This window comes from Pseudonaja textilis, chromosome 6 (assembly GCF_049901715.1).
Source record: "Pseudonaja textilis isolate UNSWEBS1 chromosome 6, rPseTex1.2, whole genome shotgun sequence".
Taxonomy (NCBI): domain Eukaryota; kingdom Metazoa; phylum Chordata; class Lepidosauria; order Squamata; family Elapidae; genus Pseudonaja; species Pseudonaja textilis.
Genome location: NC_141995.1, coordinates 4,637,435 through 4,649,906, shown reverse-complemented (window position 1 = coordinate 4,649,906; position 12,472 = coordinate 4,637,435). Strand labels below are relative to the sequence as shown.

The 12,472-nt window shown below is 48.9% G+C and overlaps 1 protein-coding gene across 2 annotated transcripts in view; it reads left to right on the top strand.

The window, feature by feature from the left end:
- Positions 1-11,235, top strand: part of CDC25B (cell division cycle 25B) — a 44,374-nt gene extending 33,139 nt beyond the window's left edge. The window contains exons 14-15 of one of the 2 annotated variants that reach the window (XM_087935687.1): positions 7,980-8,119; positions 10,695-11,235. In XM_087935687.1, coding sequence (XP_087791813.1) covers positions 7,980-8,119; positions 10,695-11,127 — 573 coding nt within the window. In that variant the 3' untranslated portion in view covers positions 11,128-11,235. Of the gene's footprint in view, positions 1-747; positions 860-2,430; positions 5,298-7,979; positions 8,120-10,694 lie in introns of those variants that run through there. The other variant, XM_087935686.1, reaches the window with a different exon arrangement.
- The last annotated feature ends 1,237 nt before the right edge of the window (positions 11,236-12,472 follow it).

Sequence of the window (12,472 nt, the reverse complement as noted above, 5' to 3'; positions counted from 1 at the left end):
AACTTCGAGCGGTCATTAAGTGAACCGTTGTAAGTCGAGAACTGCCTGTGGTGTGCCAACCTCCCCTAGTGGCTGGAGGGAAACGGAGGACAAGGCTGGAGGGTCTGTGTGTGATGTGATGGGGTTGTGTTGTGCGCACATTGTGGCTTGGTGGCATGGGGGTTAGAGTGCAGTACTGCAGGGTCCTTCTGCTAACTGTCTGCAATTTGGCAGTTCGATTCTCACTGGCTGAAGGTTGACTCAGCCTTCCATCCTTCCGAGGTGGGTAAAATGAGGACCCAAATTGTCGGGGGCAATAGGCTGACTCTATAAACCGCTTAGAGAGGGCTGGAAAGCACTGGGAAGCAGGATGTAAGTCTGCTATTGCTTGGGAAGGAAGGAAGGAAGCAAGCGGACAAGAGCCTGACTCTGTAAACTGCTTAGAGAGGGCTGGAAAGCACTGGGAAGCAGGATGTAAGTCTGCTATTGCTTGGGAAGGAAGGAAGGAAGGAAGGAAGGAAGGAAGGAAGGAAGGAAGGAAGGAAGGAAGGAAGGAAGGAAGGAAGCGAGCGGACAAGAGGCTGACTCTGTAAACTGCTTAGAGTGGGCTGGAAAGTACTGTGAAGCAGGATGTAAGTCTGCTATTGCTTGAGAAGGAAGGAAGGAAAGATGCTGACTGTAAACTGCTTAGAGGTCTGGAAAGCAGTATAAAGCGGTATATAAGTCTAAGGGCTATGGCTATTTCTATTCCTCCTTTTATCCCCAAAGGTGCCGTTTTGTTCGAGAGAAAGACCGCGCTCGTAATATGTATCCCTCCCTCCACTACCCAGAGCTCTACGTTTTGAAAGGAGGTTATAAGGAATTCTTCCCCCAATATCAGGTGAGCTTTTTTAAAATACAACACATTGAGATTATCATAACCCAAAATACAAATTAAAATAAGAATTCAGTGAAGCCTCGGGTCACGACCGTAATCTGTCTGCAGAGAAAAACCTCAAAAAAAAAGTCTGCGGGAAAATCCCCCACCCGTTTTCCTACCGATCGATCATTCTTTATTTGAGATCACAGGATACTGTCTCCAGCTCTGTTCTCAGGGGGGGGAGAGAGAGAGACTTTTGGCTTCATGCAAGGAAAGCAGCAGAAGCTGCAGAAGTCTTTCTCTCCCCAAACTCCGCCAGAAATGAGTCTTTACCAGCGCAGCCTGTTGGAGCAGGAGGCCTTGCAGGGTCCCAAAGACTCATTTCTGGTAGAGTTTGGGGGAGAGAAAGAAAGAAAGACTTTGGATTAATTGATTTGGGGGTGACATTTCTCTGCGGACCACCAAATTTTTTTCGCGGACCACCAATGGTCACCGGCCCACCGGTTGGCGCCACTGGACTAGAGGGAGCTGTAAAGCACTGTGAAGCAATATCTAAATCTAAGGGCTTTTGTTATAGATCAAGGGTCTTCAAACTTGGCAAGTTTAAGACTTGTGGACTTCAACTCCCAGAATTCCTGAGCTAACATGACTGGAGGAGGAATTCTGGGAGTTGAAGTCCACAAGTCTTAAAGCTCTCAAGTTTGAAGACCCCTGGTCTATTATCTGTCTGTCTGTCTGTCTGTCTTCTCCCCATCCATCCATCCATCATCTATCACAAGAGTCTTCAAACTTGGCAAGTTTAAGACTTGTGGACTTCAACTCCCAGAATTCCTGAGCTAACATGACTGGAGGAAGAATTCTGGGAGTTGGTCTACAAGTCTTAAAGCTCTCAAGTTTGAAGACCCCTGATCTACTATCTGTCTGTCTGTCTGTCTGTCTATCATCTCCCCATCCATCCATCCATCCCTCCCTCCATCCTCTATCACGAGGGCCTTCAAACTTGGCAAGTTTCAGACTTGTGGACTTCAACTCCCAGAATTCCTGAGCTAACATGACTGGAGGAGGAATTCTGGGAGTTGAAGTCCACAAGTCTTAAAAGCTCTCGAGTTTGAAGACCCCTGCTATAGATAGATAGATGATAGATTATATAGATGTTAAGTATGTAGGTGTGTATGTAGGCAGGTAGCTAGGCAGGGACAGATTTAGAACCATGGTGGTACAGCAGTTAGAATGCAGCATTGCAGGCTGACTGCCTACAGCCAGGAGTCAGATCCTAATGGGCTCAAACCTTTTGTCTGTCCAAGGTCAGTAAAATGAGGACCCAGATTTTTTGGGAAAAGAGGCTGACTCTGTAAAACCACTTAGAGAGGGGCTGTAGAGCAGGGGTCTCCAACCTTGGCCACCTTAGGGCTTGTGGACTTCAACTCCGAGATTCTGGGAGTTGGAAGTCCACAAATCTTAAAGTGGCCAAGGTTGGAGACCCTTGCTGTAGAGCACCATGAAGTGGTAGTTAAGTCTCAAGTGCTATTGCTGTTTTCAAAGGGGAGGGGGCTGATCTTTTGGTTTGCTTCTCTCCCCCCACCCTACCCCAGAGTCACTGCGACCCACAGAACTACCGCCCGATGCACCACAAGGATTTCAAAGACGACCTGCGCACTTTCCGTCTGAAAAGCCGCACATGGGCCGGCGAGAAGAGCAAACGAGAACTCTACAACCGCCTGCAGAACTGCTGAGGGCCGGAAGAAGCCCAGGATGGGGGTGGGGAATGGTTTGCATTGGTGGGGTGGGAGTGGTGGGTGGGCAGGAATGTTGGATGGGGCATCTTCGTCATGTCTGCGAGGCCAAAGGAAGTAACAATTCTCTTCCCCAAACTGGACTGTTTTTGCATCTGGACGAAGAGCGGGATTATAAAACTCCCTTATCTGAATGACAGCGTTGTTCTGCTCCATCCGGGACGCCAAGAAGCCGGCGAAGTTCTTGGGAATAACGCTGGGTCCCAGCCAAGTCAAGCAGCGGGACGTTTTCTTCAGTCTGAAAGTCCATTCGCGCCTCCCTCCCGATAAGCATCCGGGGAGGGGGCTCTTTCCTCACAATGCAAAGGGTGCGCTCGGATTGGCTGTGGTGGTTTAGGTGCTGCTCCCCGGTTGGGAAGCAGACGTGAGCGTGCCCCATCCAGTTTCCACCCCGGTCCTCCTTGAGGGCGAGCGAAGGGAGACGAAGGCGGGGGCCGGCTTGCAATCTTTCCCACGTGTCTCTGGAGTTGTGTGTGTGTGTGTGTGTATGGTTGTGTAACCTTTGTGCCAGTACAGCTTGGTTAAAACAGGGGCCTCCAAACTTGGCCACTTTTTAAGACTTGTGGACTTCGACTCCCAGAATTCTCTAGCCAGCCGTGTCTGTTTTTTTTTCTCTTAACCTCCCAAAATGGAGAGATTGCAGAGGAAGGGATCCCAAGAGAGTAAGCTACGCTGGCTGGAGAATTCTGGGACTTGAAGTCCACAAGTTTTAAAAGTGGCCAAGTTTGGAGACCCCTGGCTTAAAAGGAAGGAGATTGAAGAATATTGGGGGCTATCAGTGGGGAGAGAGGCTGTTTTAGCTTGCATGCAGACACGGGTTGTCTTAGGATCTGTGCAGGCATCAGGTGAGGAGGGGTGGGGAGAAGAACTGAGAGCCCCCGCCCCCTCCCGACTTAATCACGGCAAAACAGTCGTGCAGACCAGTTCTAAAGAATTAAGAGGCGCTCAACCTATCCGTTACCTTGGGTTCTACAATTGCTGGAACTGAGCTGGTTTGGAAAATAACTCTTTTTGGGGACACACTTTTAATATTGGTGTTTTTATTTTGGCCTCCGGGGCAGGACTGGGAGGACAAAACCTTGAATCCTGGAAGAGACTCTCCGTCGTTTTAAAGTTGTCCATTTTAAGTTGAAAAAGCAAGCTTTCCTTCCGCTCTCGGGTGACTGCGCTGAAAGTAAAAACCTAGCCTTGATTTAAAACATTCGGATCCTTTTTTTTATTTTTTTAGCCTCAATCCGTCGAAAGTTGAAAGGCTCAAAATATGCCAGAGGAAGAAATTGCCTTTTTCTCAATTTCCCTCCATCTGCCCAGTTTACCACTTTGAGATAGAGGGGTTTTGTTCTGATTTGGGAGACCCTAACGAGGATGGTTCAGCTTTATTCCAGATTTAGGGTGGGGAGGGGGGTTTGCTTGAAAACAGACCCCTCCCAAATCTCTCTACCTTCTTCGCCGTCGGGTTGGCCAGCGGCTTTTTAAAAGGAGCAGCAAAATTGGTGCACGAGTTGGGTTTCCGAGGGAAACTTCTTGAGATCGGAAGAGACTCCATTCATCCTTGGGATTTGTTTGAATTTTATTTTATTTTTTTGGTGGGGGGCGGGGGGGGAACGGGACATTTTTTTTAACACCTCTTTTTGACTGTGCAAAATGCTTCCGTGAATTTTCCCGGGTTGCTAAGAAACACTTCCACTGCACGGCTTAACGCTATTTGGCTTCCCTGGGGAAAAAAAAATTGTGTGGGAAGAAACACACATCCAGGGGAGAAAAGAAGCAGGAATCTGCTTTGTGGCCCGGTGAGAACCGAAGCGGAGCTTTTTGATTCAAATTCAGGCAGCTATTTCTCTTCCTTTATGTCTGAAGGAAGTTCTCAGCTCCCTGTCGAGTCCAGCTGGCTTGAAGGAAAACAGCAAGGCAACTAGCCAAGGGGCTTAAAGTTTGCCACCCTTGGCATTGAAACAACCTCTACGTGCTAAAGACAGCGTCCCAGCAGATCTAACCTTCCACTGCCAACCGTCCAGTTTTTTTTTTTTGCTGTTACAAAGCTGGAACCAAACTTCTAAAAAGAAATAAACCAAGATTCGGATAAGGTCTCGTGGACCCAAAACTGGCTTTTTTTCTCCCAGTTGCACGCTCCCAGAGGGCAGCCACCATACTTAAAAAAAACAAAACACGCCTGAATTTGGACAGGAAGGACTTGATTCTTGCAAATGATTGGAACTCTTTAAAGCTTTGGAGGATATTCTGGTTTAAATGAAGCTGAGTGGTCGGCTTGTTTCTTTTACCGTGTAGTCTGCAGGCGTGCGAGTAGGGAGGCTCAGTTTGATGGGGATTTGCAGTAAAGGAGGGAGAGAAATTGGGCATTTTATTTTGGATAGTAGTCAGAATGCAAGTTACTGTGAATTCTGGGGCATCCATTTCCATCGGAGTCTACATTGGTTTTTGTTTTTTTTTTTGCCCTCAAGCTGAGCCACTTTAAGATGGGGAGGGGGCTTCAACTCCCAATGCTGGCTGGGGAATTCTGGGAGTTGAAGTCCACCCAATCTTAAAGTCACCCAGTTTGAGAATCACTATTTAACTGGAGGCGGAATTCCAGTAGAGTTAAATCCTCAAAGCCTTTTTCCATGGCAGCATTTCGTGTTTAAAAAAATAAATCTCGAGGCAAGTTTGAACTCTGTGAGAATGTAAGTTATGTTTTTTTCCTTTTTAAGGAAGATTCACTCTTTAATGTTGACCTACAAAAAGAAAACCACTATTTATGATCCATGCTCATTTCTTGGTAGTTTTTCCTCCCTCCCCAAAAAAAAAATGCCTGTGAAAAGTTTTAAAAGTTCCTTTTAAGTGTTGACTTTAATTATGGTAAGCTTGAAATGGTGGCAGAATCGTTGGAAGGGAAGGGATGGAAAGAGAAAAGGCAAAAGTATTTTATCACAGAGGTGACACTCATTTGCGATGAAGGAAGGGTGAGGAATTCTAGATTGGGGAGTTGGAGCAGAGTAAACAGCTGGAAATATTAGTCTTTGGGGTGAAAGTAGGGGTGTCCATGAAAAATAGGTAAGGAATTTGGAGTAGGGGGATAATTCTGGAATGGGTGAGGCCAAATTCCTAAATATTCGCCTTGCACTTTGAGAAATGCCCCCCTTTGCTATCGGTAGTTGAGTTTAGATCTGCCTGCAGAAATTCAAGCCTTCCAGATGTGTTGCAGAGACTTTGCAGAGTCCCCAGACCCCTGGCTCGCACACCTGGAAAGCATCAGCTGGGCCCAAATGGATCTAGACACCACCACCACCCATCCTTTTGTAGATACTCAATTCTGGGACTTCACAGGACAGTTGCCCCTTGCAATTCCTGGAAAGGTGTGGAAGCTCCTTGCAAAGCCTGTGTCGCAGCTCTCCGTTCGATGCTCCCCAATGTGAGAAACCTTTCCCCGTTTTCCCTTTGGAGGTGATGGCACCGAGGCCTGCCAGGGTGGTTGTGCGGGGTGTCTCTTAACACGTGACACGGATCAGGCCTCATTTCTTGCCCTAAGATTTTCCATGGTTGCTTGGTGGGAGAAAGCAGCTGGCATGACGGGAGAAAGTGAGCAATCTTGCTTGAGGTGGAAAAAGCTTTTGCCAGCTCACCCACCCACCCAACCCAGCACGATTCCACATTTTCAAGATTTTATCTGCTCAACCCCTCCAGGGACATGGTAATTCCCACCCCCTCCGCATCTGAAGGGCGGTTTAATTATTTCAGCACAGTGTCCAAAATCAGATATGTAGAAAGAAAGAAAAAAAGGCTAGACATTTAACCCAATTAGGATTGAGGTCATTTAAGGAGGTGGGGGGCGTTTGAGAGATTGTACTGCTGGTTGTTGCTGGGACATAATTGTTCTGACCCTTACTAAATGTACTTGTACCCCACCCAACCACCCCCAAAATGTGAATATCCTTGTAAAAAATGCCTCCTTGCCAAGTTGCCTGATGTGCGAGATGTAATCAGAGAGTTGAATAAATTGCTAGGTTATGGACAGGATTGGGGACTGTGGCCTTTTTTTTTTTTTTTGCAAGGGGGAGTGAAAAAAAATTGGCTCACACACACACACACACACACACACACTGGCAGATTTGGATTCAGTCAACGGCCAGTGATTCTGTGAGAAAACTTACAGAAGGGGCCTGTCGCCATTCATGAAACGTAACAATCCTGGATTTGGAAGGGACGGACCCTGGAAGTCTTCTAGCCCAACCATTTCCTCAGGAACTCCTAATCCATTCTGGACAAAATGGCTGTCCGGTCTCTTCTTCAAAACCTCCAATGATGGAGCACCCACGACTTCTGGTGGCAGGCTGTTCCGCCGGTTAGTTGCTTTCACTGTTAGGAAACTGGTTCGTATTTATGACAGTTGCTGTACCCCGGGGGTCGTGTGTTCCCCTTTTCTGACCTGACAAGCAAAACCAATGGGGAAGCCAGATTCACTTAACAACCAGGTTACTGACTTCACAGCAGGGATTCACTTAACATGACTAATTTAGCTGGTGATTCACTTAACAACCGCAGCCAGAAAGGTTGCAAAATGGGCAAAACTCAACGCCCCGCTTAACATCACAAATGTTGGGCTCCATTGTGGTCATAAGTCGGGGACTATCTTTAACAGGTAGAGCAGCCGCTTCGCCTTTCTTGCCCCCTTCCTGCACGTGCCAAAGCAGGAAGCGGTTCCTGACCACGCCCCTCCTGCGAGGCGGCCCAATCCGCGCCGGCCTGCCTTCGCTGGTGGCCGCCGCTCCCGTCCTGGCGATTGGAGGAGATTCCCCGCCGCCCGTTTGAAGCCGGATCCGCCCCCTCGCCTAGCCGCGCCCCTTTCGCTGAGCGGCAGGTGTCTAGCGCACGCGCGAATAAAGCCACCCTTGCTCCCCCCCCAAGACCAGCATTCCAAGCTGGTCTACGTACACTTCCGGTCCAGCGCGCGGCCCGTCGGGAAATGTAGTCTCCCGGCTTCCGGGTCCCAGTCTAGAGCCACGGTCGCAGAGAGTCTGCTGTGGGTTCCCCCAACCCACCCAGCCAGGAACCCCCATTGCACGTGGGGGGGCCAGGAGGGAGGGTCCTGCCTCGGGAGGGGGGGGGAGTCAGAGAGTAGGGGGGCGTCCCCTGCAGCCCCCCCGTCCCTGAAACTGCTAATGCTTTGGGGGCTGCCTCTGTCTCCCCCTCCAGCTGTGCACCCCGACCGCTTCTTTTGGGGGGCACATAAAGGTGTCCTAGCCAGACTATTACCCCCCACGCTCTTGCCCTGCAGCCCCCTCCCCTGTCCCCCCCACCCCCATCCTCCCGGTACCCAGACTGCTCCCACGATGGTCCGCGCCTTCTTGATCCACCCGTTGCGCGCCCGTCCCGGGGAGGATCCCGAGCCCGGCCAGCTCCTCTTCTGCAGGGTCTTCGTGGCGGAAGCGGCGGCGGCGGCGGCGGCGGCAGAGGCTCCGCACCCGGAGAAGGAGCGCCTGCGGTCGGTGGCCAGGTGAAGGCAGGCGGGGAGGGGAGGGGACGGGTGGTGCAGGGCCGGGCATCCCTTCTTTGGGGGTGCAGGGAGGGAGGGAGGGAGGCGCAGCGAGGACGACCCTCGGGGTCCCAAGGCTGTTGGCCAGAAAGGCAGCTCGTGCTGCCTCCCACCATCTCACCGGAGGGTGTCATGAGCAGGAGGAGGCTGGTGGTCCCCTCCCTCCCTCATTTATCCTTCCTTCCTTCTCTATTTTATCCACCTTCCTTCCTTCTTTATTTTCCTTCCTCCCTCATCTTTCCTTCTCTATTTTTTCCTCCCTCATCCTTTTTCTCCATTTTTTCCTCCATCCTTTTTCTCTATTTTTTCCTCCCTCGTCCTTTTTCCCCTATGTTTTCCTCCCTCATCCTTCCTTCTATATTTTTCTTCCCTCATCCTTTTTTCCTCTGTTTTTCCTCTCTCATCTTTCCTTCTATATTTTTTCCTCCCTCATCCTTCCTTCTCTATGTTTTCCTCCCTCATCCTTCTCTATTTTTTCCTCCCTCATCCTTCCTTCTCTATGTTTTCCTCCCTCATCCTTCTCTATTTTTCCTCCCTCGTCCTTCTTTCTCTATTTTTTCCTCCCTCATCCTTCTTTCTCTATGTTTTCCTCCCTCATCCTTCTTTCTCTATGTTTTCCTCCCTCATCCTTCTCTATTTTTTCCTCCCTCGTCCTTCTTTCTCTATTTTTCCTCCCTCATCCTTCTTTCTCTATGTTTTCCTCCCTCATCCTTCTTTCTCTATGTTTTCCTCCCTCATCCTTCTCTATTTTTCCTCCCTCGTCCTTCTTTCTCTATTTTTTCCTCCCTCATCCTTCTTTCTCTATGTTTTCCTCCCTCATCCTTCTTTCTCCATTTTTTCCTCCCTCGTCCTTCTTTCTCCATTTTTCCTCCCTCATCCTTCTCTATTTTTCCTCCCTCGTCCTTCTTTCTCTATTTTTCCTCCCTCGTCCTTCTTTCTCTATTTTTTCCTCCCTCGTCCTTCTTTCTCTATGTTTTCCTCCCTCATCCTTCTTTCTCTATGTTTTCCTCCCTCATCCTTCTTTCTCCATTTTTCCTCCCTCATCCTTCTCTATTTTTTCCTCCCTCGTCCTTCTTTCTCTATTTTTCCTCCCTCGTCCTTCTTTCTCTATTTTTTCCTCCCTCATCCTTCTTTCTCTATGTTTTCCTCCCTCATCCTTCTTTCTCTATGTTTTCCTCCCTCATCCTTCTCTATTTTTTCCTCCCTCGTCCTTCTTTCTCTATTTTTTCCTCCCTCATCCTTCTTTCTCTATGTTTTCCTCCCTCATCCTTCTTTCTCCATTTTTCCTCCCTCATCCTTCTCTATTTTTCCTCCCTCGTCCTTCTTTCTCTATTTTTTCCTCCCTCGTCCTTCTTTCTCTATTTTTCCTCCCTCATCCTTCTTTCTCTATGTTTTCCTCCCTCATCCTTCTTTCTCCATTTTTTCCTCCCTCATCCTTCTCTATTTTTCCTCCCTCGTCCTTCTTTCTCTATTTTTTCCTCCCTCGTCCTTCTTTCTCTATTTTTCCTCCCTCATCCTTCTTTCTCTATGTTTTCCTCCTCATCCTTCTCTATTTTTCCTCCTCGTCCTTCTTTCTCTATTTTTTCCTCCCTCGTCCTTCTTTCTCTATTTTTCCTCCCTCATCCTTCTTTCTCTATGTTTTCCTCCCTCATCCTTCTTTCTCCATTTTTTCCTCCCTCATCCTTCTCTATTTTTTCCTCCCTCGTCCTTCTTTCTCTATTTTTTCCTCCCTCGTCCTTCTTTCTCTATTTTTCCTCCCTCATCCTTCTTTCTCTATGTTTCCTCCCTCATCCTTCTTTCTCTATGTTTTCCTCCCTTATCCTTCTTTCTCCATTTTTTCCTCCCTCATCCTTCTCTATTTTTTCCTCCCTCATCCTTCCTTCTCTATTTTTCCTCCCTCATCCTTCTTTCTCTATGTTTTCCTCCCTCATCCTTCTCCATTTTTTCCTCCCTCATCCTTCTCCATTTTTTCCTCCCTCATCCTTCTTTCTCTATTTTTTCCTCGCTCATCCTTCCTTCTCTATTTTTTCCTCCTCATCCTTCCTTCTCTATTTTTTCCTCCCTCATCCTTCCTTCTCTATTTTTTCCTCCCTCGTCCTTCTTTCTCTATTTTCCCTCCCTCATGCCCCCTTCCCTTCCTATTTTTCCTCCCTCTCTCCCTCCTATCTCTTCCTTCTCCTTCCCATCTTCTCCCCTCTTTCCTCTCCCCTTGCTTCCCCATTCCCCTCCCCTTTCTCTTTCTCCCCTCTCCCTTTCTCAAGCAACTGACGTTTTCCCAACCACTTCAAACAGAGCTGCTTTGCCTGGAAACTGTGCAAGATTTTAATCAAGATTTGGATGGCACATCTCTCTAAAGTGTGTGTGGGCGGAGGGTCTGTCTCCTGTGAGAGATGCCCCTCCCTCCAAGGAAGGAAGAGGCTTTCCTTGTCCTTCCCTCTGAAATCTTCTTCCTCCACCCCTTTCTGTAACAGCCGCTTAAGAGAGAAGCCCCTTCCCACAAAAAATGTGTCGCCACTGACTTCCTCTGTGTCCACAGACAGGTGGAAACGGCGTGCAGGCTGCAGCTGAGCCTCTCCGGGAAGCAACCTTCTGAGCACCTTCACCAGCCGCTGCCCGAGGAAGCCGTTTCTCTTCAGGAGACCCCATTTGGAGTCTTCCGCCTCCTCTCAGGAGACCCCTTCTCCGAGGACAAAACGGTGCTCTGGTTGGGGGTCCAGGGCTTGGCGTTTGCTCTGGTCTGCGACCCCGACGAAAACCTGATGCTCGCAGAGGGCGCCCTGAGACTCCTGGCGAAGGCTTTGCTGGAGCACCTCAAGCTTCTGACCGCGGGGGGCAGCGACATGCTCCTGAAGGCCGACCGGATGGAGGCCGTCCTGGAGAAGTTCCTGCCTCACGGACAGCTGCTCTTCCTGAACGATCAGTTTGTGGTGGGCCTGGAGAGAGAGCTGGGCGGCCATCTTGGCAAATGAAAGACCAAGGCTGGGAGGGAGGGGCTTCCTGCTACCCCCAAGACAAGACTCACTCGCCCCGGTTCTCCCAGCGTTTATTTGGCATACTTAAGAATTGGTGGGCAGGGCAGGGTGTAAAAAGGTGTGCCTTACCTGCTTGTAAAATGTTATGAGGAACTTTCGGGGTGTGTGTGTGTATTGAATAAGATCAGCATCTTCATCCGCTGTTTTTCGTTGTTGTTTCCCCCCAAGAACTTTGTAAAATGTTCACTTTGGTCAAGAGTGGTGTGGAGTCCCGATTCCAGGCCATGGGTGATGACCCGGGGTGTGACACAAAAATAACAAAGTCACGAAAGTAGAATAAATTCCCTTTAATGCCTCCAACTTGGCCCCAATGTCCAATTATCCTTGGCTGGAGATCAAACAGTCTACGAAGGGCAGAAATGCAGTCAGAACCCAAAGTAAAGATAATTAGAAATAAAAAACCAACACAAACCACACTGAAGTAATTAACATGCAGGCCAGGATGCAAGCCAGGATGATAAATTGCAGACTTTCAAAGGATAACGTAGCACCCACAATTGGGAGGATGCCAAAATCCAGATAAGCTTCGACAAAGATAATGCAGGCTTTGCTTCCAGCAAGGAGCTGTGTGCAAACACCCCTCTTATATCCTGTTCTCCCAGATGCAACCAATGAAAGGGATCTGGGCCTTCTCTCTCGCAAGCCACGTTGATCCCTTCTCCGTTCCTCCCTGCATGCCCTAGGATGAAGAGGGGGTGGCCCTGGGTCTTCCTCTGAATGCCCAGCTGGACTGTGCCCTTCCCCTGTTTTTTTCCACAGCCACTGGAGCCAGACTCCCACTCCCTGTCAGCTGCTCAATCTCCCCCTCAGAATCAGACTCCAACAAGGACATGACACCATGGTCCATCAGGGTCCAAGGAGGAGCAAAATGTGGGTCTCCACAGGTAAACTATGCGTCATTTGGTCCTAACCTGGTTTGTTCCCAGCTTAGCATTTGGAGGATCAGCCGAGGCCAGTGAAGAGCCGTGAGAGGAGACATGGGTTGTGCTGGACTAAGCTCCATAATGTCAACAGTAATAGCAATAGCACTTAAGACTTATATGCTGCTTCACAGCACTCTCGAAGCAGTTTACAGAGTCAGCACATTTCTCTTGGAAGGATGGAAACTGGTGGGCAAAACACCGCTTAACCAACACATATTTCATATACAAAGGACAAAGATACAAGCAAATTGAAGGAGCCCCTATGGAATCACCACTGTCACCTGTCATTGCAAACCTGTTCATGGAAGAATTCGAATCCAGAGCCCTGGCTAATGCCACCCACAAACCCAAACTATGGT